Source organism: Ricinus communis, chromosome 10 (genome assembly GCF_019578655.1).
Source record: "Ricinus communis isolate WT05 ecotype wild-type chromosome 10, ASM1957865v1, whole genome shotgun sequence".
In the NCBI taxonomy this organism is placed as follows: Eukaryota; Viridiplantae; Streptophyta; class Magnoliopsida; order Malpighiales; family Euphorbiaceae; genus Ricinus; species Ricinus communis.
The window spans coordinates 9617656-9644421 of record NC_063265.1 but is presented as its reverse complement, the minus strand read 5'-3'; the positions used below and the strand labels follow the sequence as shown (position 1 = coordinate 9644421).

The 26766-nt window shown below is 32.7% G+C and overlaps 4 protein-coding genes and 1 pseudogene across 4 annotated transcripts; 1 reads left to right on the top strand and 4 right to left on the bottom strand.

The window, feature by feature from the left end:
* Window positions 1–2292: 2292 nt before the first annotated feature.
* Window positions 2293–8850, top strand: LOC8286498 (cationic amino acid transporter 2, vacuolar). The gene is made up of 14 exons (XM_002525644.4): window positions 2293–2739; window positions 3126–3327; window positions 3667–3751; window positions 3992–4132; window positions 4236–4354; window positions 4429–4525; window positions 4745–4917; window positions 5018–5084; window positions 5925–6083; window positions 6215–6482; window positions 7041–7149; window positions 7474–7586; window positions 8135–8210; window positions 8430–8850. Exons 1-14 carry the CDS (start codon window positions 2574–2576, stop codon window positions 8584–8586), a joined length of 1932 nt encoding a protein of 643 aa, XP_002525690.1. The 5' UTR covers window positions 2293–2573; the 3' UTR covers window positions 8587–8850.
* A 1226-nt stretch (window positions 8851–10076) lies between these two features.
* Window positions 10077–12626, bottom strand: LOC8286496 (annotated as a pseudogene).
* A 210-nt stretch (window positions 12627–12836) lies between these two features.
* Window positions 12837–15221, bottom strand: LOC8286495. The gene is made up of 4 exons (XM_015723341.3): window positions 15016–15221; window positions 14688–14922; window positions 14474–14526; window positions 12837–13174 (listed from the first exon to the last, which is right to left on the bottom strand). Exons 1-4 carry the CDS (start codon window positions 15076–15078, stop codon window positions 13004–13006), a joined length of 522 nt encoding a protein of 173 aa, XP_015578827.2. The 5' UTR covers window positions 15079–15221; the 3' UTR covers window positions 12837–13003.
* Window positions 15222–15650: 429 nt separating this feature from the next.
* On the bottom strand, window positions 15651–19317 carry LOC8286494 (microfibrillar-associated protein 1). Its single transcript, XM_002525640.4, has 3 exons — window positions 19106–19317; window positions 16876–18148; window positions 15651–16319 (listed from the first exon to the last, which is right to left on the bottom strand). The coding sequence occupies exons 2-3, from the start codon at window positions 18063–18065 to the stop codon at window positions 16205–16207; spliced, it is 1305 nt and encodes a 434-aa protein (XP_002525686.2). The 5' UTR covers window positions 18066–18148; window positions 19106–19317; the 3' UTR covers window positions 15651–16204.
* Window positions 19318–20773: 1456 nt separating this feature from the next.
* Window positions 20774–24834, bottom strand: LOC8286493 (replication factor C subunit 3). Its single transcript, XM_002525639.4, has 11 exons — window positions 24602–24834; window positions 24387–24497; window positions 24208–24240; window positions 23697–23868; window positions 23345–23526; window positions 22811–22947; window positions 22579–22677; window positions 22394–22463; window positions 22240–22314; window positions 21495–21540; window positions 20774–21058 (listed from the first exon to the last, which is right to left on the bottom strand). Exons 1-11 carry the CDS (start codon window positions 24683–24685, stop codon window positions 21000–21002), a joined length of 1068 nt encoding a protein of 355 aa, XP_002525685.2. The 5' UTR covers window positions 24686–24834; the 3' UTR covers window positions 20774–20999.
* Between the last annotated feature and the right edge of the window lie 1932 nt (window positions 24835–26766).

Genomic DNA, 26766 nt, shown 5'->3' with positions numbered 1-26766 from the left:
TTTAATAAAAATTTAAATTAATTTTTATCTCATTCAAAACATATAAATTTTAAATTTTTAAATAAATTTTTATAAATTTTATGTATTTTAATTAAATATAATATTATATTAATATAGAGTAATAATTACTGAAAAATGAATGCCTATTTGAAAAATATTTTTTAAAAAAATAAACTATAAACGTATTATGATTGATATTTACCTAAAATAAATTCCTTCAAAAATAGTAAAAATCAATCAAGAGACAAAGTAAGCAAATGTAAGTGATAATATCACCGCTTTACTAATAGATAAACAAAGATATCTAAATTTACATCATAAATAACAAAAATGATATTTATTATGTAAAAAATAAAACTCAAACTACTCATAAAAAGAAAAAAGAAATTGTAAAAAAAGAAAAAGAAATAAAAAATAAAAACTTTTTAGTTGTAGAAATCTAGATGTCTGATTTAGAAAATGAGAATTAGTTTTTATTGTTTGGTTATAAGTTTTTTTCAAAGTAAGGTATTAAAACAGTTTTCTAAATTATTTTGCATTCGGACTATCATCTAAAAAGTTAGTTTAGTTATTTTTTATCATAATTTGACTCGACTTTAATTTACATGATCAAAGTAAGAACTCATATTATTTTTTAAGATAAATGTTTTTATGTCTGTTTCATAAACACTATAGTATTGAGTTCTATTTTGAAAGACAATTTTTTTCTTTTATTTTTATAATTTTATAGATAAAAATGATACATATATATTTATGTACTTTTAATTGATTTGATTTAATAATAGTGATCGTCTTAAGGATAAATTAGTAAAAGGTTCACAGAAAGAGAAAGAGAGATAGTATATTAAAATTTTAGTTTGATAAATAAATAGTATACCATCTTAAAAAATCAAAATTTAGAAAATAAAGAAATAGAAAAAGGAAACTAGATAGTTAAAATGAAAATATCTTTCTAAAACTAATAATGATTTAAGTAATTAAAGTGGGACCCACCACAAATTCGCATTATTAACTAGAAATTAGTAATTAATTTGCCCGACAGCAAATCCAATCCAAGTTTGCCCAAGTCCGGGAAAGACAGGGCAGCGCGGGCAGCTCCAATTCATCATTATTTTAACCCTATTTCTTGCGACTTTATAAAGCCAGAAGGCTAAATACATAAACAATCCTTTGAATTTATCTGGTTTTTATAATTGTAGTTTAATTTTAATTTTTATTCAATTAGATTTTTTAATTTTATAAATTATTATTTTTTCACTAATAATAATAATAATAAATTGGTATTTTAATTATTAATATTATTTGAATAATAATAATAATAATAAGATAAAATACATAATTAAATTTTTTAATTTATCATATTTTTATAATTAGCTCTTTAATTTCATTTTAATTCAATTGAATATATGCATTTTACGAATTATTATATTTAAATTATTTATAAATAAAAATTAAAGGCTTTAGATTAATCTCTAGTGAAAAACATACTTCATTAATTCTAATATATTATTTATTATATATTAAAAATACTTTATTAATTTTATTAAATAAAATAATTATTTTAAAAACAACTAAAATGTACCATTGTAATTCTTTAGCTTTTTAACATAATTTTTTTTTTAAAATTTACAGGCGATATCTACACCAGTAATTATAATAAAAAAATATTTAATAGATAAAATGGCGCATGCACTATAAGATACAGTACTTGTAAGCTCTCTTTATTGTTATCATTACTGCTCCTTATAGGTGAGACTTAAAAGATAATACAAGAACGATAAATTTTGTTTAAAAACTAAAATTCGTTTTTTTTTTTCATTTTATATCATTTTTTTTACTTTTTAGATATATTTTTATTTTATTCGAATTTATGTATCTTTTAAAGGACGTAAAATACATGCATATAATATTTATGTTTTAAAAAGTAAAAAAATAATTCATAAAATTGAGAGGTTCAGTTAAATTAAAGTCCATTTCGGAGACCAATTGCAGAAACAAAATAAATTTAAGAAGTTATTTATATATTTAGTCATTATTTTATATTTTAAATATATTATTATTTTATTTAAATTCATACATGAAAGTATAAAATATATGTGTATTATACTTGTGACTGAAGGGGTTAAAAATAACAACTCATAAAATTAAAGAACCTAATTGAAATAGAGTTAAATTTGGATGACCAATTATAAAAACAAGACAATTTCAAGGAGCCATTTATGCATTTAGCCGCTAAACGTTTATATTATTACTTGCTTCTCTTCTCTTAATTATATATTATTATTCTCTTATTGTGGGTCATATAAATAACGCTAACAGCAGAGAATTTTCTCTCTCAAGAATCCATACAATCTGCCCGCTCTATATTCTCGACCCAGAAAAGGAATTTGATTATAAAGATTGTACCTGTCGGGAATGCGGGCAGATGTGGATTAGTTTTTAGCTTCTTTCATTTCTTCTTTTTCGTTTTGGGAATTTTCATTTGTGTTTTGTCTTTTGTGAAATTGGAAGATACCCAATTTGTTGTTTGTTGAATTATTGTATTAAAGCAAGAAAAGGTCGTGCTTTTATTGATGGGTTTTCTTGTTGATTCACAGAAAGAAGGTAAATTAGGTGTATTTGGTGGTTGTATTAGAAGTTTGGTTAGGAGAAAACAGGTTGATTCTATTCATGCTAAAGCTCATAATTCTCATCATCAGTTAGCTAAGGAGTTGTCTGTTCCTCACCTTATTGCTATTGGTACACATCTTTCTTCTTCTTCAAAGTTAAATTTAATTACTTTGTTCTGTTCTGTGCTTCTTTTGATTCTTGGTTTTCATGGATGGTGCCACTAGAGTTGACTTTCATGATTTCTGTTTTTACTTTTTTTTTTTTCATTTTGGGAAAAAGACAAAATTTGCTCTTTGCTTTTGGATATCAGTTCCTTCTTCTGTTGCTTCTGGTCTTAAAGCTGCATGTGTTTTTATGCTGAAATGCTTCTTCTTTTGTTATTTTATGTATATGGCTTGTATATGCAGTCTTCTATCTTGGTGGTTCATGTTAGTTTTCAACTTCTTGGCCATTGATTTATGTGCTTCAACTTTCAATCTGTGAATTATCACTGAAACCTTGCTTGCAATTATCAGGAGTTGGCTCGACAATTGGAGCTGGAGTTTATATTCTTGTTGGAACAGTTGCTAGAGAGCATTCTGGTCCAGCTCTTGCCATCTCTTTTCTGATTGCTGGAATTGCTGCTGCTCTATCTGCCTTTTGCTATGCAGAGCTTGCGAGTCGTTGCCCATCTGCTGGCAGTGCCTATCACTATTCGTATATATGTGTTGGAGAAGGGTAAGCAGTTATTGTTTCTTACTAAATTATCTGAACCTGCATCACATATTCTATCTGATTTATTTTTATGTTTAATATCGTGTCATCCCTTTATCAAAAGAGCCAAATCAGTGGCAATTTTACCCCGTGTTCCCCCTAATTTGCAACTTGGTACTAGGTTTGGTGTAATTTATATGTTTTAATCAACTGCAGGTGCTTTTTTTAAGTTATATGGTTCTTGATTGTGACCATACATGATGGCTGACTAGTTCATTGATGATATTTATGTTGGACATTTACACCTAACCATTTTCTTTGTTAGAACTTGTAATTAATTAATTCAACAATATCAATGTGCAGTGCTGCATGGCTGATTGGCTGGGCTCTAATTTTGGAATACACAATTGGTGGGTCTGCAGTTGCCCGTGGCATATCCCCAAATCTGGTACAGTGCATTCCTCTACCCTGAACTTTTCTTTCTCTTCTCTTTTCTTTGTTGGTTTGGATTTTAATTTGTTATTATTATTATTATTATTATTATTATTATTATTTATTTTTTGTTTATCTTCTGTTTAGGATAATTTTACATAAATTGGTACTTTTTCTATCTGGAATTAGTTCATTTGCTTGTTTTTCAACTTATAGTAGAATGATTTTTCTTATATGTGCTATTTCTTATGGCTAGGCATTGCTTTTCGGAGGTCAGGATAGTCTACCTGCTTTTCTAGCTCGTCAGCATATTCCAGGGCTTGATATTGTGGTTGACCCATGTGCTGCAGTTCTAGTAGTTATTGTTACTGGACTCCTGTGTGTGGGAATCAAGGAGGTACAAAACATTCATCTATATGTCATCTTCTTTTTGTGGAAATCTTCTATATGGTCGAGATGTTGTTTATCACACATTAACTCAAGTAGAATCACTTGTGCAGAGTACCCTGGTGCAAGCAATAGTTACCACTGTCAATGTCTGTGCCATGCTTTTTGTCATAATAGTTGGTAGTTATCTGGGCTTCAAGACTGGATGGCCAGGATATGAACTTCCTACTGGGTAATGTGCATTTCATGCTGTAAATCCATGATCTGCGCAAGCGTGCAGCTAATCTATAAATGTATAATTGATAGGTATTTTGCCTTTGGAGTGGATGGGATGCTTGCCGGATCTGCAACAGTTTTTTTTGCTTACATTGGTTTTGATTCGGTTGCTAGCACTGCTGAGGAGGTATTGTAATTGATATTGATATTAATATTAATATTTATATTGTTTCTATTTATGGTTATTGTTCTTCTTCTTGTTATTATTGTTATTTACATCTTATAATTTTTGTTACTTTTATAATTGTTAAGCACATCCATCCCCTTATCTATATCAATTATCTTACAAGTTCAGTTTTTGTTTCTTTATTTTTTGTTGTATTTGAACTTCATGATTCTCTGACAGGTGAAGAATCCTCAAAGAGATTTGCCTATGGGAATAGGCTTTGCTCTGTCTATTTGTTGCAGTTTATACATGTTGGTTTCAGTTGTTATTGTTGGCCTGGTACCTTATTTTGCAATGAATCCTGATACTCCGATCTCTTCTGCATTTGCTGAGCATGGAATGCATTGGGCAGCGTAAGTATGCAGTTCTGCCTTAATGCATTAATTGTTCTCCCTTAATATTATGGATGTAAACTGGACATATTTTAAGTTTGTTTCCTGCATTTGATTCCAGGTACATAATAACTGCTGGAGCTGTTATGGCTCTCTGTTCAACATTGATGGGTTCACTCCTTCCCCAGGTAAATATGTAATTTCCATATTTACCACATCATAATTAACCAACTGATGTGGCAGTTATTGGTATTATATCTTGAATGATTAATGTCGAAGTTTATGATCAACGTCCCTGATTCTTTTAAACCTCCACTGCCTAATTTCTGACCCCAGCTCCATTTAATGTCATTTTTAACGAGTTTGATTTACTTTATAAAACTGGTCGATCCCTCAAATTGCAGGACGGCGGTTATTTGCTTAAATTGAATTTTTTTACACATTATATTTTTGAGTCAGTACTTGTTTTAAGATAACCCGTTGTAGCATTGGGTCTCATTTCAATTGGTTTTAAAAGAGAGACCTTTAGCTATTCCAATTCCTGAAAGAAAAAAGAAAAAGAAATGCAATATCTCGTATCTCTCTTTTGATGCGTCTGGTGATGAATTGTGCTGAAGATTATAAGTTTACTTTTGGCATCATGTAATGTGGGGTACAGGGTAGGGAAGCTTGTCTTCATGGGCTCTCCTAGATGTGATGGTATCTGGAGAAAAAAACCATGTGCATAAGAAACTCTAAATCGTGATATACTTTTGGGGGATGCTTGAATATTGTTCTTTAGTCAATAATTACTCAACATAAATACTTTTATTGTTGAATTCCGTAAACCTGTCTTATAGAGGAAAAGCACAATCGCCTTTATCTCTTACTCTCATTTGGCTTGTATTTTACAAGATAAACCAAATACGACCTGAGCTACATTCTGTTGTGTACAAGGCTTTTTAGTTATTTTGGGTGCATTTACTATTTTTTAGAATTTGTTATTTCTGCCTAATAACTTCCAGATGTCAATCTTTTGTTTGTGACAGCCTCGGATTTTGATGGCAATGGCTAGAGATGGATTACTTCCACCATTCTTCTCAGATGTTAATAGAAGTACTCAGATTCCTATAAAGAGCACATTGACGACTGGTGCTGGTGCAGCGGTATTGGCATTTTGTATGGAGGTTGACCAATTGGCAGGAATGGTAAGTAGAGGTTTTTTGAATTACTATCTTCTTTTTGAAATAACTCACAGGAATCTGGACACCCTCTTCTTTCCTTGTTAGTTTCTCAATATGATGTTGATGCTGGCACTTAATTGTGGCATTTTCTGCAGGTCAGTGTGGGCACCCTTCTTGCTTTCACCATGGTTGCAATTTCTGTATTGATACTGAGATATGTGCCACCAGATGAGGTGCCATTTCCATCTTCACTTCAGGACACAATTGATTCTGTGTCATTGCTGTACAGTGCAAAGGGTCAGGATACTAATGGTGAGAAGTCTGAGGTTCATGCTGGTACTTCTAGTACTTTGCCTTTACTGGGCAAAACAAACGCTGCAGTTGATTATCATGTAATCGGTAAAGAAGAAGCACAAGGCAGTTGTAAGTTCCTACAGGGTTCATGCTTTCAGTTCTAAATCTTCTGGCATACATTTAGATGTTTGAATCTTTAACAAATTTAAGCGTCTTCTTCTCTATTTCACTTGCCACCAAAGAAAGGGTTTATGGCATGCCTCAGTATACTTTGCAATTATTGGCATAACTGCCTCATCCGTCTGGATAACTTGCTTTAGTTACTTTTATAGGACTAGCAATATCTCTGACTACCAATTTTCTGGTCATTTCCATTTTGAGAATCATCAGACTGACGAATATTTAACACTTTGTAGGTATATGGAAGACCAAGATTTATTATGTGTCCAATGTGATAAAAGATGTAGTTGCTTCACTCTGCTGAAAGTAAATTACTGTGGGGTGCTTGCATTTGTTGAACTAAGCCATAAATTTTTTGCCTAGCCCTAAAATTGATCTGTGGAAGTTGTTGGAGCTTGTTAACTCAATGGATTCTTAGTAGTATTCCATGCATAGTTTGTTACTTTTTCTTACTTTCCCACTTTTAGATTAGACTTTCTAATCTCTCCTCTTCGCTAATTGTTTCAGTTCTCCTAAAAGAAGAGAACAGAAGAAAGATTGCTGGCTGGACCATAGCATTCACATGTATTGGAGCATTTCTTCTTACATATTCAGCTACAGATTTGAGCCTTCCTGGGTGGGTCAAGCTGGACTAATTTTTTGTTTTTAACTTGTATTAGTGATAATCAATACATTTTCATAGTATTGCTCGCATACATGCATATGAAAAATTAAGTTTAGAATACTTTATGTGGATCAATTGTTCATAGCTTTAGTCTAAAACTAAAATTAGAGGGAGTTTTGAAGGAGACAGGGAGAGAGGGTTGGAAGTTTGACCAACTTAATATCAAAGTTAGAACCAATAGTTGTATGTAGTGTAGTGGTTTATTGCTATGCACCAATGGCCAAATTTATCAGTGTTTTTTTCTTTATTTGAATATTTGTTTGGATCTTCCATCAGGCCTTTTCGCTTTACGTTGTGTGGTGTTGGTGGTGCTGTTCTTCTATTTGGCTTGGTTGTGCTAACCTGTATCGAACAGGATGATGCAAGGCATAGCTTTGGGCATTCCGGAGGTATGTTCTCTTTTATCTTATACTGCTGTCCCTTTGATACAAGTTAGTATTTGGCATGGCATGTCTACCAACTTGATCCAGTTCATGTCAGTAATTGTCCACTTTGGGCGATGGGGACATGATTTTCTTCAAAATGCAGTTACCCAAGGTTTGGAGCTAAGTTATTCCAGATCTCAGACCTCTCTAGTACACATCTCATCGCAGGATCCAACTTACAAACATGATTATGTCAGTTCCTGTTGACTCATGGCTTTGCAAGGGACTTCTTTTGCAGAGTCCTTGAATTGCCTAACATAATGTATGCAATGAGTTATCTGTTTAATGTAATGGCCCTCATGGTTTTGCCAACTCAAGGTGTCTCATAAAATGGAGTTGAAAGCGCTGCCTGTGCATTGGCGTGTTGAAGCATATTGGTTTAGTGGTTACCATAGTATATATGCTTATTAATTTTGTCTTGTGTTGTTTATTTTCTTACTCAATATTGTCCGTTGTCAAGACTAGTTTTAGAAGTTTGGTTAATTGATGTCAAAGTATTGATCTTTTTTCAGGTTTCATTTGTCCATTGGTTCCACTCCTTCCAATCATCTGCATTCTCATCAACACATACCTGCTGATTAATCTAGGGTGAGTTTTAAGTCGTTGAATCTGCTTTCTTTTTATTATCAATTCTGAAAGGTTTACAGCTTATCCTTTTCACATTCTTGGTTCGTCTGTGAAGTGTGATTCTGGGTATATGGGCATATGCATGTGGATACCTGGGAAAATATTATTTGCTATTTTCTTTTTTGCTCTACTTGTGGGCAATGTCATTCTCTTATTTGCTGCACTTTTTTGAGCTTTCAGTGCTGCAACCTGGACCCGTGTTTCTGTTTGGCTCATAATCGGAGTGTTTGTTTACGCATTCTATGGGCGGGCTCACAGCTCACTGCTTCATGCAGTCTACGTGCCTGCAGCTCATGCTGATGAAATTTATCGCAGCTCTGGAGATAGTTTAGCTTAGAATGCAGCTGGTTTCAATAGCCAGCCCCCAGATTCTTGCAACAGAATCTCTTTGTTGTATGATGGCCTTCTTCCTGGGACATCGTTCCCACCACAGATTATTTTCCCCTTCCCCATGATTTGTTTGTACCTTTATTATAGCAGTGTGATGGCTGACTGAAATCAGTCTTGTGTGTATAGTATTATTATACTAGATGGGCGAATCGGGTACCTGTTCAAACCATGTACATAGTTTGCAAATCACATAAGGCCGTTTATCTTTTCATTCTCTTACCTTCTCTTCCCCTCAATTTGGGACATTGTCTTAATAATACAGTGGATGCTTTAATAATTTATATACTCAGTGGATTAAAAGTTTATTAAATATTAAAAGTATCAACTTATTGAACATCTACAATAGTTATTGACCAATACACAGAAATTATAATAGGTCTAAATTTAACAAGTTAGTATATATGAGAATGAACTTAAATTCTAAATAAATCTTTATTTCTTAATTCAATATTTATTACAAAAAGAGTGCACGAGTACTTTAAAAAATTAATAATTTTCTACATTAATAAGAATAATAGAATTATTTTTATTTGATTATATTTTAGTTATTCTTAAAATATCTTCTATAATTATTAATAATTTTAAAAGATTGTTATCAAAATTGATCAATTATTAAATAATAAAATTATTAATTATCTACTATGGAACTAAGTTAGATTCTTCAGAATGTCTTACTCTCTATTTTATTATAATGGTCACTTTTTAGTAATTCACTTGGATTAAAGAAATATTTAATAGAGTTAATTATAAAGAAAAACTAGTTAAATTAGACTAATTTACTCTTTCATAGATGTTTCAAGATTTATTAAACTTATTCCAATATAAGGATAAAATATGAAAGGAAAAAATTAATATTGCATGGGATATATAAAAGGAACAGAAAATTGAATTTTTTTATTTTATTTTAAAAAGTAACAATTATAATGAAATGAAGGGAATTAATTATTAAATATTATATATAAGAGGATTGATTGCACTATCTATCATATAAATAGACAAAAACGGCAATGAGGTGGTATTAACAACATTGAGGTGGTATAAATGAATGGACCAATTCACCTCTATGATATATCTATTTATAACTGCAAATTCCGTAACTCCAAAATCGAAGAATTCACTAAAGATACATATGTAACTAACAGGGATGGATTCTCGGGAATCAGCCCTTTCCAAAACATTGTCTTTGGAATTTACTAAATGCTGGTTCACCTGCAGGTTACCAACCATGGAACAGGTGGCAAGGGATTCAAGTTAATGGCACTTCTCCCAGCAGTTAAATGAAAAATTGTAAAACCTATTGCATGAGTATCATGAAAAGAATGCAGCAATGAAACAAATATTTGCGTGGAAAATCAACTCTTGCCATGATTTTTTTGCAGGAAGGCACTAACCTGATAAAGTGAATAATAAAGCATCTAATTGCTTGGAGATTTTTGCCGCCGTAGACCTCTATCTTCACAACAAAAATTGAAGTTGATATGCTTTAAGGTACATGAACATTGTCAAGTAAATTTCAGCATTAATACCACAATTTGAGGAATATCTATTAGTATCAAGTTATTGTGCAAGTATCATTCAGGAAAGATTATCAAGTGCCAATATAAAAATTGCTCCCAGTACAAAAGATCGAATCAGGATTCTGCCCAAGCAAAAAGCCATGTACAGATCATTCATGCTATGCGCACAGACATTTCAATCCCTAATAAACCTATTAGTCAAAAGAAACGAAGAGAAAATGACAAGTTAGAGATTTTAACGAATACCCTTTTTATCAACTAGTTGCAGACGAAATAGCAAGTATGACTCTGTCCCGAGTGTCAAGACTTCAAAAATTTACTTCTCCCAATCCTTCAGTTTCTTGCTTCCTTTGGGTTTAGCAATAGGTGCATTCATTCCAGCCATTTTTGCATTATACTTGGCACGAAGGGCATCATCATATGTCCACCTGCAAAACAAACGGATGATAAGGGTTGCTTCAGAAACCAAAAATTAACTTGGACCAAAGCATCAGGTTTAGTTTCTTCTATCCCTGACGGTGCAACATCACCTCCAAACATAGGTTGGCATCATACCAGAAGTAACAGATGTACTTGTTGCGTTCAATTCTAGCAAATAAGTAAATACTATCATTTTTATTTTACCTTTATCACAGAGTAGTAATGTTAGTTTGCGTTCAAAAACATCGGAGTTTCTTGATTTCAGATTTTGTTGTAATGAATATTAATTAACTTCAGTCAATCATTCTAATAAAATGGAAGAAAAAGTAGAACACGAGAATATTTAATAATTTGCAGTGAGAAGGAAACTTACGGATTGTTCCAATCAGTTGTATCCTCGTTGACAAGATGGGTCCATTTTGTTCATCCACGACGACCAAAGTGCTTCACCTGCATGACCTCTGGTATTATGGATTTGTCCATCTTATCTTCTCCAGTGGCGGCAGAGAAATCACGCCTGAAAATATCATCTGATCCGGCTGTGGCAGCGCGGTCATCACACTCATTCTGGAAGAAAGCATCCTTGTGGTAGTCTCTCTGCATAAAGACTCCACTTCTTCTTTGGTGGTGGAGCAGATTTGGGATTTTTCCTCTCCCGCTCCCTTCTCTCCTCCTCTGTCATGGATCTCACCTTCTCAATATCTTCCTTTTCCTTTAACATTTCCTCATGGTCCTTTCTTTTTCTCTTGATCCTAGTAATCTCTCTCAACTCCCAAGCGTCATAGTCCTCTGCTTCATTGACCTCATTATCCACATCCACATCAGCAACGGCTGCCTCCATTTTCAAATTCTTCTGAGTTAGTTCCTCCTTCTGCATATCCTTCACCAACATTTGCCTTGTCTCCGCCTTCCTCTCCTCCAACTTCCTCCTTGCCTTCTCCTCACGAGCTCGTTCTTCACCCTCAAGACGCTCACGCTCAGCTATGGTTTTTCTCTGTCTTTGGCACTAAGATGTGCCTCACCATGGTTTTACGCTTCATGTCCTCTTCAGAATCAATCTTATACTCAGATTCCTCTTCATCTTCTTCATCTTCTTCCTCTTCCTCCTCCCCTTCTTAAGGAGGGAATGCGGCTTCTTCCTGCTCTCTCAGACGTAACTTCTCCTTGATTAATCTTCTTTTCTCCTCCAGTGCTACCTCATCATCTTCCTCCATACCCTGTTGCCGAGTTTCCTCCTCTTCAGTTGAAATAATCTCAGCCTGTCGGATGCGCCGGTGATCAGCTATCACTTCATCGCGGTTATCAACCTTGGTCTGAGCCAGACGTCGCAACCGAGGATCATATAACCTTGGTCTGAGCCAGACGTCACTATAACCTATCCAAGGAGAGAGGCAGGATTATATATATATGTTTATATACATAACTGCACCGTTTTGGATCCTTTTTTGGTTTTAAAATGTTAAAATCTAGAGGGCAGCCACTGAATATTCATTGTTATCAGTTCCATGTTGGCGGAGCTAAATTCATTCATCACTATCCATTCTGCTATATTCTGCCCGATACCCGAAATGTCTTATTTCTAAATTATAATTTAAAACGAAAGCTTTTTTCATTCAATTTCTCCTAAGAAATGAGAATGGAAGTGCATTTTGTGCTTAAGCCTCGACTCTTCTCTTTGTCTGTTAGTTTCTTAATATGATGATTATAATAATTCAAGCTCTTAGTTGCGGCATTGTCTCTATTTTTTCTGTTTTTGCCATTAGTGTTAATGAGATGGAAAGTTTTTTAGATGACCATTATGGATTCCACACTTTATCTAATTTCAGGCCAGGAGAAATTTAACTCCACAGGAAATAAAAGAAAAATTCTCGAACCTGAGACCTTTAGCTTCAAAGACAAAAGCCATTATCAATCCAGCTAGGCATGAATTGGTGCAATTTCTGCAGGTTAGTGTTGAGATTCTTCTTGCTTTCACCTTTCTGTATTGATACGGAGTTATATCCCACCAGATGTGGTGCCATTTCCATCCACACTTCAGGTCACAATCCATTCAGTATCAATCAAAGTCAAAATATTTTAATGGTGAGAAGCCTTGAGGCTCATGCTGGTACTTGAGTTCTGCAGTTGATTAACCTGCAATTGTAGATCTAGGAGCGCAAGGCAATCGTGAGTTCCTTAAAAGCTTCGTTCTTTCAGTTCTAAATCTTCTGGCGCATTAGGATCGTTGATTAACTTAAGCACCTCCTCTTCTCTATTCCACTTGCCACCAAAGAAAGGGTTTATTACATGCCTCAGTATTCTTTAGGAATATTAGTGTAACTGCCACAAATCCATGTGGGTAATTTGGCTACATTTACTTTTACAGGAATATTGTAAAATAAATTCCAGCGTTCATGCGTTCATAATTTTGAGGAAAACCTACTATTATTACATATACGAGTTAATAAGCAGTATCATTCCGGGAAGATTATCAAGAGCCAGTGTAAAAATTGCTCCCATTACAAACATCAAAATGAAGGCGACTAATATTTTTGCAATGTACAGAAAACCAAATCCTGTCTCTGGAACTGCCGCTGCTGAATGTGAGCCATCAGAATTCTGTTTAAGCAAACACCCAAATACACCTCATGTGAGCTGAGCAGACATATTTTAATCCTCAACAAGCATTTACACTAAAATACGTGAAGAACACTCAACAAGGTCAAGTACTTCAGAGGGAAGTTAATGCAGCAAAATAGTTCTTCACACCATTCAACATCATTGCAAGAGGAATATTGCTATATCCATTTGATCACAAAATAAATATATTTCGCCTGTTTACTAACATTTACACTAAAATACGTGAAGAACACTCAACAAGGTCAAGTACTTCAGAGGGAAGTTAATGCAGCAAAATAGTTCTTCACACCATTCAACATCATTGCAAGAGGAATATTGCTATATCCATTTGATCACAAAATAAATATATTTCGCCTGTTTACTAACAGATGAAATCTGATCTTCTGGTTAGTATGGCCATAATAGGATAGTATATGGTATGAGAAGAGGTTTCCTATACCAGTAGATAAAACAGAAAACTATAAGAGGAGGCTCTGAATACCAGTTTCGTGGGCATTCCTTATCTGTTGTAGTATAGCAGCCATGTGTTAGGGATACAAAATTAGCTTTTCTCGTCAGGATAGAGCTACTTAATCTAAAAGCTCTAGCACTTTGCTGAATTTAACCATGTTAATATCCCGTAGTATTGATAGGCAAATATTTAATTATATCTTGACATGAAAAACAAAAAAGAGTTCTATAGATATTAACTGAGCCATTCAAATTGATCGAACCAAAACTTAACTAGTGACTAAAAGTGGGGCATTTTTGGTTGAAATGAGGAGAAAAGGTGAAGACTATTAAGAGAGTCATCCTTCTTGCAGCTGCTTATACATTCAATATAAAATAAAATAAACAAACTACACATTGCCAGCAGTTCAGAGATGGGAAAATGTCGCCACTTGCCAGGCAATGGATTCTAAATTTCTATTTTGTGTTCAGTAATGTGAAAAATGTTATATATGAATATCTTGAATTCCCAAAGTGTAGTCAGCTACCACCCATCAGACTGGGGTTTGGAAAACATAATTGCACTTTTCTGCTAAAATACAACCATATTCTTATCTTGTGCTATTTTTCATAGCATCAATTATTCAAAATGAGTTTATATGTTGATACAAACAAGCCTACCTCAATCAGCAATAAAAAAAGACTTGATCATCAAATATTGCAATAAAAAATTTGCTTTACCACAGATTCTAGTTTATATCTTCTATCTGTATGCGGATAAAAAATTTCCATTATGACAATCAAACACCAAATCTGAAACAAGTAACAAAAGGGAACAGAAAATCATACCACATTAGGGACCTGTGTTGGAATCAGCCGAATACGTTCTACTTTTCTAACACCTATACAAGACAACAAAAGGTTACCGAAAAAGAAGAGAATACCATCACTAGAAGCCAGCGCTAAAAACTAATTTCAAACAGAACCCACAAATAAAAAGAAAAATAGAACATTGTAGAAAACCCAAAAATAAAAAATAAAAAATTCAAGCTAAGATAATTACCAGCAAAATCTAATTCAGTAACAGTCTGCAACTTCCAACCATTGCCATAGTCCACAAGATTGGCATCGGGGCCAAAGCTTATAGGTTCCTCCCCATCTTTAATAGCTTCAATATGAGAAACAAGAGGGTCTTCAATTCCCAATTTCCTGTTTATCAAAGAAACTGCAAATCCTGCCTTGGTACCAGCTGCAAAGCGGCTAGTTTTATCCAAACTTTTGCATGTGATTTGAAGAAACTGTTAAATAAGCATCGAGAAGTTCAATAACAATTAAATGGCGTTAATGAAAGAGAAAAATAAAATAATTGAAAGGTAGTAAAAGAGAATTACAAGAGGAGGAAGAAGAGGAGATGGCTGTAGAGAATTAGACTCTTGTTCTTCTTTGTCTGCCATAGAGGGATGAAAGGAGACTTTCAGTTTTGAAGGGTTCTATAAATTGGCTTTGGATCTGCTCATTATCAATTATCATTCGGGTTATTTCATTTTCTCCTATAAGCAATGGATTTTCAATAATTTAAACTACATCATTAAGAAGAAAAATTATATATAAGGTATCGTTTGGATGGAATTTTATGAGAATTCAATTGAATATAATATCAGTAGATTGATAGAGGTAATTTTGGAATAAATATTATAGTGACTTATTAGTCATTGAAAAGAATAAAATTTTAATCTTTTTACTTTTAACTTGAATTTAAGACTCTTAATTTTAAAATTAAAATTAAGATTTTGATAGATGATGATGTTATCAAAATTCATAAATTTTTAATCATCTTTTAAAATTCGTAGATGTTGAGAAATTTGGACAAATAAAAAGGCAAACTATATGAATGAATTGAATTTGCAATTGCTGTGACACTCCTTTTTCATATAAACTTCTCAGATTTATTTTTGGATCATAGAATAAATCGATTCAATTTACACTGATATGCAATCAGCTCCAAATTATAATATAAGTTATAAAATTAGTGAGATCATAAAATCTTAGAACTTTATATATCCAAGAACTTAATTCACAAACGATTAAATTATTAGAATACAGAAATTACAAAGTGCGTCTAAACTTATTCAATCAGTAAAAACCAAAATGATAAAATTCAAGTTAAATCTCAACCACGAGATCACCACAGGGAACCAATAGAGAAGCTATTTTCAGACTGATAATACCAAGTTGAAGCACAAAATCCCTGGACCAAATTAAGGTCACAAAGAAATCCCCTTTGAACAGCAATGGCTACTTTTGTCAGCATGATCAGAAGTGCTTTTATGGAAGTAACGTCCAAGGTAGCAAATAGACAGGAAAATATTTGTGTATATCTACCAATTATTGCTAGCTGGAATTCTTCACTGACTGAAATTTAGAAATGCAACCTAGACGACGGGAACATTTGCCATTCGAGTACTATCAGTACAATAATTGCGGAGAAGTTAGGGTTTTCAACAAGCACCCTTTTTATATATCAGGTGCAGCAGGAAAAGCCAGTATAATTCCTATCCCAGTTGCCAAGGCTTCAAAGACTTATGGCTTAACCCAATCCTTCAACTTCTTGCTTCCTTTGGGTTTAGCGATAGGTGCATTCATTCCAGCCATTTTTGTATTATACTTGGCACGAAGAGCGTCATTGTATGTCCACCTGCAAAACAAACATATGATAAGGATTCTTCCAGAAACCAGAAATTAACTTGGAGCAAACCATCAGGATTAGCTTCTTCTATCCCGACCGTGCAATATTGTATAAAGGCAAGAATTTTTTTATATAGGTTGCCATCATACCAGAAGTAACAATTGTATTTGTTGTGTTCAATTCTTGCAAATAGGTAAATAATTTCCTTTTTTTAGTACAATTATCACAAGGCTAACAAATATCCTAACCAGTCATGTTCATTTGATTCTGTATTAAAAGAATTTATGTTCGAAACAATTACAGTCTCTTGATTTCAGATTTTCTTGTAATCAACATTAATTAACTTTATTTGATCAAGCCAAAAAAGGGAGGAAGAAGAAAAATAGCAGCAGTATTAAACTACTTGCTCTTGGTAAGCTAAGTTTCTTTGAATATACCTGATTTAAAACTTGTCGTCTACTTTCAGGAAATGGTTTATCTAAAAGATTTGCGATATAACTAGGAAGACATGCAAAAAAAAATTTTTACGATTAGATTCCGGAGGAGCAGGGGGAAGGAAACTTACGGATTGTTCCAATCAGTTGTATCCTCATTGACAAGATGTGTCCATTTTGTTCTTCCACTACGACCAAAATGCTTGACCTGCATGACCTTTGGTAATATGGACTTGTCCATCTTATCTTCTCCAGTTGGAGCAGAGAAATCACGCCTGTAAATGTTATCTGACGCGGCAGTGGCAGCATGGTCATTGGACTCATTCTGGAAGAAAGCACCCTTGTGGTAATATTTCTGCATAAACCTCCACTTCTGTTTTGGTGGTGGAGGAGGTTTAGGATTTCTCCTCTCCCACTCCCTTCTCTCCTCCTCTGTCATGTTTCTCACCTTCTCAATCTCTTCCTTCTCCTTCAACATTGCCTCACGGTCCTCTCTATCCCTCTTGATCCTAGCAATCTCTCTCACCTTCCAAGCTTCATATTCTTCTGCCTCATTGATCTCATCATCAGTATCCACATCAGCAATACTTGCCTCCATTTCCAAATTCTTCTGAATTAGTTCCTCCTTTTGTATCTCCTCAACCAAGATTTGCTTTGTCTCCACCTTCCTCTCCTCCAACTTCCTCCTAGCCTTTTCCTCAAGAGCTCGTTCTTCAGCCTCAAGACGCTCACGCTCAGCTATGGTTTCTCTCTCTGTCTTTGGCACAAAAATGGGCTTCACCATGGCTTTACCCGTCATTTCCTCTTCAGAATCAGTCTCATACTCAGATTCCTCTTCTTCCTCTTCCTCCTCCTCCTCCTCCTCCTCTTCTTCAGGAGGGAATGCAGCTTCCTCCTGCTCTCTCAGACGTAACTTCTCCTTAATCAATCGTCTTTTTTCCTCCAATGCTTCCTCATCATCTTCCTCCATCTCTGCCCATTCTTGTTGCCGAGTTTCCTCCTCTTCAATTGAAATAATCTCAGCTTGTCGAATGCGCCGGTGATCAGCTCTAACTTCATCACGATTATCAACCTTGCTCTGAGCTAACCGCCGCAACCGAGGATCATCTTTCCTAACAAGATCAGAACCTTCATGAGTAGGAAAAGCTTTCTCCAAGCCAGCTGCCCTAGTTGTCCTGATATTATCATCTTCATCAGCATCGTCTGCCCACTCTGGTGCTTTACCAGGCCAATACCTTTTAACTTTCGTTTGCCCAATTTTACCTCTAAGCTTATCCCTGACAGCTAAAGCGACATCACTAACACCTGCTGTGACTGACATGTCTGTTTACAGTATAAAGCAGCAAAAAGAAATCCCTGTGAAAACTTCAACACCAGGTGATGTTCCCCTATTTTATGTAGTGCCTGGGAACAAAAATGAGCAATTTAGAAGTTTAAACAAAAAGAATATAGATCAGAAATATCCCCACTTTCTTTTTCTTCATCATTCACTTGACCAAAAAAATTTAGCACTTATATTTGTCATGATTGCTAAGAACTTATGACATTGCACAAAAAAATTATTCTGCAGCATAGGGAAAAAATGGCAAGAAGAACCTAATAAAAATCAGAAATACCAAAACCTTGCGGTCATGTTTATAGTCTCCTTAAACATTTAAACTATTAAAACAGAAAGATAATTTTCTTTTTAATCAAGCGAGCAATTGCAACAAAAAAAAAAAACACTATTACACCATATTGCAGAAAGAATATTGCCTACTGGTGTAAAAATTATATGCATTTCTAATTTGGATAAAAATAATTTGGTAACTATATTTGGTTTGCACACGCTCTAAAAGAATGCAATATTTATTCTAGTCGATATTATTTATTCCATTCATTAGTCAGTTAAAAAATAAAAATACAAACATTCAGCTTAGACATTTCCACTATCACCTTATGTGCAAACATTTGACTTAAGAGAAAAGAGAATAGGGTTTATTTATTGTTAACTTCTTTTCAGGTAGTGATTTCTGCTTGAAATCTTCTAAGGAAGAAGAAGTGAAGAAATTACTTAAAAAATCAGTAGACATGAAATTCTTTCTTAAAAGGAATAATCAAGCAACAATAGGAGCTCATCCCAGCTTCACTTTGGAACTCCCAATTTATAAAGAAAAGACCATTCAAATCTAAATCGATATAGAATGGAAATGCCGAAAAACGATCATGGGTTTTGAAATATTTTGTGATTTGTTTCCGATAAACGTCAAATTCTACCCGATGTTAAAAATCAAATACACAAAATTATAAACCTAAAATAATTTTTTCTTTAAGAAAAAAAAAAAAAAAAAAAGAAGAAGGGAAAGCATTAAAAGTGCAAACCTGAATCAGGATCGACAGCAAGGGAAAACAAGAGCCCAGAAAAGACGAAGTAATTTTAGGGTTTAGGGCTTGAATTTGTCCAAATTCTCAATTTACAGAGACCTAAGATGAAGGTCGAATAAAAATTGGCGGAGTAGCTCGCAGGGATATATTTATAAGTAGAAAAGATAGTAAAGTAACCGATAGACGTCGCTGGTTTGATTTCCGATTTTGGTATTTAATTAGATTTTGATAAAAAAATTTGTATTTATAGTTTTGCTTTTTTGGGTTCTTTTTTCCGATGATTTCTTTACATTTTAATCATACTTTATTTGAAGTTAAAAGCAATTATTTTAGTTACCCCAATTTTGATAAAATCATAAAATAGTTTGAAAATCACATCAACATTACTTCTCTCATGCATAACCCTATTTTTGAAACTTAATTATTGAATTATTCACCCTTAATTCTGATAAAAGCAATTTTATTTTTTACTAATAAATTTTAAATAATAAAATAAATGCGATGATAGAATCAAAGTAAAAATAAGATATAGAAAAAGTAAAATTATTATAGTAAAATCTATTTATAGTCATACACTTGAAATTAAATAAAATATATGACTACAAGGAAATTATAATTTAATAAAAATTTAAATACTGATTTTTTTTAATTTACTATTTAATTTTGTTAGTGAGATAATAGAAATCAGAGATAAAATAAGTATATATCTTATTATATAATATAAATAAGATTGATAGGAAAAAATAAAACTGGAGTAAGATAAAATAAAATATAATATATATTTTTTAAAACTATATACATAAATATTACTAATCGAAAAATATTTTTTAAAGAAGAATTAAAAAATATATAATTTATTATAATATAAACCTATTTATAACTGAACTAATTGGAATTTTTTATCACGGGTTTTAACGATGAAAGCTCTGGCCAACTATCTCAGACAACATGTTCCTTTTTTCTGTCTTCTATTTTTCTGGCCGTAGAATATTTCTATCATTTGCACTGCTCATTCTTTGGGGTTTTGAACTCACTGGAATCCAATCCCATGGGTCGGGTCAGTTTACATATGTTGATTTTGTGTATTTTGTGCATATATGTGTCCAGTGATTTTGTTTTGGGTTAGTTTTCTATGTGGGTTTGGTTTGGCAGGTTAGTTATGTGGTGTTCTTCAAAATGTTTTTGTTGCGGTGACTACCTTAGTTTGGATAGAGCGTTGTCCTTTTAACGGTGGTTGGTAGGAGAGAAGGATTCCTAAGATGGAATGAAAGGCAGTTCCAACAAGGAGCCTAACTGCTATTCAATACTTTTTTTTTCATTTTCGAGGGTTTAGGCCATCGGACTTCAGTTCGCAGTATCCTTCGTCTACTACAAGTCTGAATTATTGGCTTCCAAAGCGGAGCAGCAACAACAGCATCCATCCATGGAAGCGCTGATCGAAAATGTTGGAAAAGATATCACAAGAATAATTCAGCAATTTGATTATAGGAACCGGTTCCTATACCAGACGCACATTGTACTGAGCTGGGCCATTTGGTCACTTTGAATGCCAGTTATTCTACCTTTTCAACCAAAAGTTATAAATATGTCCTTTTTCTTTTTCGCAGAGAAGCAGACCTCCATAGATAATTTGAAGGCTCAAACTTCACAAGTGGAGTAGAGAAGGACAAAAACATTAAACTCATGATAAGAGAGAACAAAAATCCCAGATTTAGTTACATGCCATTAAAGAAATAGTAAAAAGAAGATTTTGTTAAACTGAACACTCATAATATTACCACAAAAGCAAAACCGAATGTGATCAAAGATACCGGAAGATTTAGGGGAATCGTCATCCTACATCATCTTTAACTTATAACAGAATTGATTACATAGTTCCATTCTATCTTCTTCAGCCAAATGTAGCAATCAGGAAAGCCTTGTATATACTCATGAACTTGGCCACAAAAGCTGCAAAAATTATTCAAAATTAAAAGCACTATGGGAACACCATTCAAGAAGAAGACATTTCATTTCCAAGTACATATGATAACAAATTAGTTTTAGATGAATCAAAACGTATTATTCTGTATAGAGCAAGTCCCCAAGCTTTGCCTTAAATACATTACACCCTTCCATCATCATTACTTGGACTTTCAAAAGGCTTTGCTAAAAAGAATGCATAGGAGAAATTCAAGTTGGTGTGTCCTCAATTTTGCACCCTCTCTCTCTCTCTCTCTGTATGGAGATTCACAGAAGTTCTTTGAGATCTAACATTTTAATAGGTGTGGAGTCTGCATTATACTTTTATCTTTTCTAATGTTATGGTCGGGAACAGAAGCAGAGTGCGGCACTAGATTTATATTTGCAAAAGTTGACAGTAGTTTACAGCAAAATATTTAAGTACCTTCAAGGTGAAATATGGCTTTCTGTCCGAGACGCATCCTATGTTCCTGTGTGACAACGAGAAGTTACAAAACTAAAACAGAAAGCAAGAGATAGCATGTCTATCATATTAAGACATCCTGGGAAAAAAGAACTGAAAAAATTTGCAAGGGATCTTCAGTAGCTACTTTAGTAAAAGGATAACACCCTTGAATATTCCAAATTAACCCACTTTCACCGAGATCCCTAGGCCTTCAGATTATGAAGACTTTATAATGCCACTTACAAATAACACTAATTTTGTTACAAAAGAATGCACTCCTTGCAACAAAAGTGGCACATGAGGGATCAGCATCTGGCAACCAAACCCATGACCTGACTGGCAGGTCCTACACATGCAAACTGCCTAATTTTCCAAAAATCCTTCAAATAGCCAATACTTTCATTGGAGAATGTGGAACCAATTAATAAGATATGTCATCTCTTAAGTAGACAAATATCTTCAAAAGATTTACTTTTTAGGTTGTATACGCATTTCTATAGCCAGGTAATTGCCATTTAAAAATAAGGAAAAGAATTGTCAAAAGAAGCATATTTGGTGGGATTGGGGGGTTTTCAGCAAAGAAAGCACCGAGTTCATGCCAAACACTATATAATACAAAACTAACTCATATGGGTATGGATTGCAGCTAACTAGGTTGCTCAAAGCAAAAATGGGATGTCAATCATAATAAAAGCAAATAAAAATAAATTCTAAATGAGCTTACATAATATGCAGCCCAATGGGAGATCTCATGCTTTAATTCCTCATCCAATTTCTTCAATAATTCATTGACCAGCCTCTAGGGTAAGAGCAAAAATGATGTTCAACATTAGAAATAAATGGATGGTGCAGAAGACTATATCAAAGAAACCTCTTACCTTCAGAATAATATCAGGAGGAATACAATTAATAAGTAGTTCATACAACTTCCCTCGGACCTGAAAAAGCCTAAAGCACAGGAAGGAATTTACAGATCAGAAATTTTGAGTAAAAGAATTTGGTACTTTAAAAGACCACAAAACATTCAAATCATTACACAACATTAGAAGGATAAGAACCAGACTTTTTAGGACTCTGCTCTCTCATTATGTCAGATGCTATTTCAGAAACATATTCCTCCCAATCCATTGGAGGTATTGGCTGATTACTTGTGAAAGGATACCTACAGTCAAATGCAATACAGAAGACCATCATAACAGGCACTTGATGCAACACTTTATTTTTCATCTAGGCATCAAATATCCGGAGCAGAGAAACACTCACTTCTAATCAGTAAGAGGTGCTTTGGTACTTACTGTTGGACTCGGCAAGTCTCAAAAGAAAGTACGGCTCTCCTTAAACTTCGATTTGATTTTTCAGCTACACGAGCAGCAAATCCATGTGGAAGTTGCAGGCCTTCTTTCTTACCAATGAACTCTAATACCTTAACAATCTGCAGAAAACAAAATCACAACACAAGACAAACAGTTTTTCATTGGCAATCTTAGTTGGTATCTTCATCTAATAATTCCCAATAAAACAGCTCTATAAAATATAAGACAGCAAAATAAAGGGAAAAATTTGTTGAAATTTTCATCGTAGTTCCCAACACACCCGAGGAGGGTAGTGGTAAAACTTTCACCCATTGCAATGCCATCCTGGCACACAAGCAATGTATTTAGCAGTTTTGTAAGTAACCCCCAGGTATAAGTTCTTTGTGGGCAATAGCCACAACAAGTATCATTATTCAACTGCACTTAATTTATGGACAACAAACAATATCAAACAGCACTTAATTATTGATTCACAACAAGTATCAAAAGAAAGAGGACAACAAAACCTTTTCTAACCTGTTCCTCTGAAGGTGCACTTATTCGCACATTCAGACAACGAGACCGAATTGCTTCAGTAACCTTTGAAGAACTGTTGCAACAAAGAATAAGCCGGCAGTAAGCACTGTACTTCTCCATAGTTCTACGTAGAGAATGCTGTGCCTCTCTTGAAAGCTTGTCAACCTCATTGAGCACTAATACTGGCATTGCATAAATAAAATATCATCAAAACACCACTATGCGAAGTACCAAAATACAACTGAATATATATTCAAGATGATTTCAAACAACATATAGATTCTGAAGTCCAAAAGATGTGTAAGTTCAATGAGAGAAGAGAGTGTAGGATAGAAGGGGAAGTTAAAATTACTTTTATATCCTTTTCTCCCTTTCGCGTCAACTAGAGGACGATTCTTAGCCATGTCTTTGATTACCTCTTGTACTATGTATCTATCCTGGAAGCCTACATCACCAGGACTCATCTCAATGTGATGCGAACTTGACAATGTAGTAAGCTCCACATCAATAGTTCTACTTCCAGCCTGATTCATATAAACTAATCAGCATCATCACAGCTTTAACATGTAGATTAAACTCGCAAACAGCAAAAATCTATCACAAATTTATTCCAAATTCAGAACCGCTATATCTCTGCACAAAGAGGGAACCAAACTTGCAGTACATTTTTGGATAAGCACTTTGCACTTTGAAGACCTGCAATAGTGTCCTAAAATGGAAAAAAATGGAAAAATGCACATGCAAAATCTGATCTTCCTAATGAGCAACCTTTCTTGTAAATTTATTTTAACACAATAAACATTCTTTCATGTAATAGAAAAGGCGGATGCGAGAATAAACTAGAAAAAAAATGATAAACTTACGTCAATTTTCCATGTCTTGTTTTCCACCTTCACCTGCAATCCAATCAAATCCAACAGCCAATAAATTGGAAAACCAAGATAAAAAGATTTTAAAACTAAAAATGTTCTCTTTTACTAATTTAGCCAAAAAGAAGACAAGGAAGTACAGCCAAACAAAAGAAGAATTAAAGAGTGGAGACCTTTTCAGCACTGGGACCAAAAATCTGCCGAAGAAGGGCCATGATTAGGGTTTTCTTCCCAGAACCAGAGGGGCCATAGAATAGCAAATGCGGGCAATCTTGTTCAGTAACCTAAATTTCCAAGAAAAAGAAAAGAAAGATATAAAAACCCTAGAATTCAGATTAATCCAAATGAAAGACATTAACAAATAAAAGTGAAATCATGTAAAGAATACAAGTTTCTTGAGGTTTTGGGCAATGTCTTCATGAACCATAATCTGGTCTAGGGTTTTGGGTCTGTACTTGTCTACCCACAACATCTTCTTCGTCTTCTTCTTCTTGCTTTCGATCACCGAAGAGAAAGCGGGTATTGTCTAAGAGAAGTGGCGGGAAAGAGAGGACCTGGAAGAGTGAAGCTTTATTTATTTATATATATTTACTACGGGGAAGGCGACAAAATTTCCCATCTGACTCACTATATTATGTATATATTCTTCAAAAACAAACACCAAAGAAAAAGAGAAACTGATTATGTAATATACAATCCGGTTTCTTTCCTTTTCTTTCTAATATTTAATTTTCCTTTTTATATAAAATGTTTATAATTAATTTTTAGCCATAAACGTACCAAGTCTTTTGTAAAGTATTCAAAACCCAGTTCAATAAAGATTTGATTGAACTTGTACATAAAAGCATATTAAGCTCAAATTTATTAATATTTTATTTGATAATTCTCGTTTACAGACTCGCAAACTTATTTATAAATTAATTCATTAATAAATTTGTTAATAAAGTGTAAAGAATTTAAAATATATTTTATGTAATAATTATTTTAGTATGTAATATACTAATTTGTAGAAGTATTTTTATTTTTTATTATACTTTATAATTAACTTGTATTAAATATTAAATAATAATTTAATAGATAATTTTTTAAAATAAAGAAATAAAGTAAAAATTTAAGTTAAATTTAAAAATAAATTTAAGAAAAATATTAATAAGTTCGAGTTGAATTTGAATTTATTAAAATGGAATTGAGCTCGGTTTGAGTTTGTATAAGATAATAATGAACCAAACTCAAATTTATTTAGTTTGATTCATTTACATGCCTAATTAATTTTAGATAATAGTCTTATTGAAAACAATAATTTAAAAATTTTGGCAAATTTATCTCTATATAGTAAATAATTGAATTTTTAATTAAAAATAAATTTTATTCTAAAAGCCATTATTTTTAAAAAGGCTATATTTTTATGTTAATTTATTAAATATTTCTAAATTATTTTTATTAAAATATAATTTATATTTTATTATCGTTATTAAGCAATGGGATTCATTTTTTTATTTTCAAGAATTTAAGATATTTAAGGGTATTTTTTATGATTTTATGCAAATTATATATCATAATTGAAATTAATTTTATATAATTACTACTTATATTAAAAGTAATAATTTATATAAAATATTTTCTTAAAATTATTATAAACTTACTTTTAGATAATAAATAATTTATAATTAAATAACCTTTTTAATATATAAATAATATTATAATACCTGTGATTTTAAATTTTAATTGCTTCAACTTATATCAGAGGTAATTTGGTAAATTTTAAATTTAAATTTGTGCTTTTAAAAGAGTAGTCAATTTTATTTACATTCACATTAGTTTTATTTAAAACATTTATTTTCTATTTAACTTGAAATTAATATTATATTAAGTAATATGATAATTTATTTATTTTATATATACATAAATAAATAAATAATAAAATAAAAATAATTTGATCATGAGTGTCATTGTAGCAACTTATTTGGGGGGATTTATTTGTATTTTTCACCCTTTTCTTTATTAAAAGTTAAATAATAATATAACATTATAAAAAAAATATAATATCTTATTAATTAAGTTATTTTCGTGAATAGATAATCCATCATTTCAGTCAGCTCCACCTGAGGTATAAGAGCAGACTGCAGAGCGCGGCAAAATTGTGAGTAAAAATTATATATCCTCTACATATGTGCATGCCAAATTTATATATATATATATATATATATATTTATTTATTTATTTATTTATATATATTTTGTTATTGTGGATGTTGCTTGAAAACTTCCTATTCTATATTTAATTAATTAATTTATAGATTTGAATTATTTATTTATTATTTATCCAATTAATTTATTTATAAATCTAAATTAGTTATTTATTTATTCATCTAAATAATCGATTTATGAATTTAATTATTTATTTAATATTTACTTAATTAATTAAGTTTACTGCAATATATGTGTTGTTTAATATTATTTAATAAGTTATTGAACAATAGTTAAATTGCTTGCTATTTACGTCATTTTTCACATTATCGATATTATAATAGCATATTGACTCCGGATAAAACGG

Excerpts from the sequence above, each read along its gene's own strand:
- LOC8286498 (XM_002525644.4), top strand. The coding sequence starts at position 2,574 with ATGGGTTTTCTTGTTGATTCACAGAAAGAAGGTAAATTAGGTGTATTT. Across the intron at positions 2,740-3,125 it reads TCCTCACCTTATTGCTATTG|GAGTTGGCTCGACAATTGGA; the intron begins GTACACATCTTT and ends TGCAATTATCAG. Across the intron at positions 3,752-3,991 it reads GTGGCATATCCCCAAATCTG|GCATTGCTTTTCGGAGGTCA; the intron begins GTACAGTGCATT and ends TCTTATGGCTAG.
- LOC8286495 (XM_015723341.3), bottom strand. The coding sequence starts at position 15,078 with ATGGCAGACAAAGAAGAACAAGAGTCTAATTCTCTACAGCCATCTCCT. Across the intron at positions 14,527-14,687 it reads TACTGAATTAGATTTTGCTG|GTGTTAGAAAAGTAGAACGT; the intron begins GTAATTATCTTA and ends TGTCTTGTATAG. Across the intron at positions 13,175-14,473 it reads CAACACAGGTCCCTAATGTG|AATTCTGATGGCTCACATTC; the intron begins GTATGATTTTCT and ends TTGCTTAAACAG.
- LOC8286494 (XM_002525640.4), bottom strand. The coding sequence starts at position 18,065 with ATGTCAGTCACAGCAGGTGTTAGTGATGTCGCTTTAGCTGTCAGGGAT. Across the intron at positions 16,320-16,875 it reads ACAACTGATTGGAACAATCC|GTGGACATACAATGACGCTC; the intron begins GTAAGTTTCCTT and ends TTTGTTTTGCAG.
- LOC8286493 (XM_002525639.4), bottom strand. The coding sequence starts at position 24,685 with ATGTTGTGGGTAGACAAGTACAGACCCAAAACCCTAGACCAGATTATG. Across the intron at positions 23,527-23,696 it reads AGGGAGAAAAGGATATAAAA|TATTAGTGCTCAATGAGGTT; the intron begins GTAATTTTAACT and ends ATGCAATGCCAG. Across the intron at positions 22,315-22,393 it reads CTCCTGATATTATTCTGAAG|AGGCTGGTCAATGAATTATT; the intron begins GTAAGAGGTTTC and ends CTCTTACCCTAG.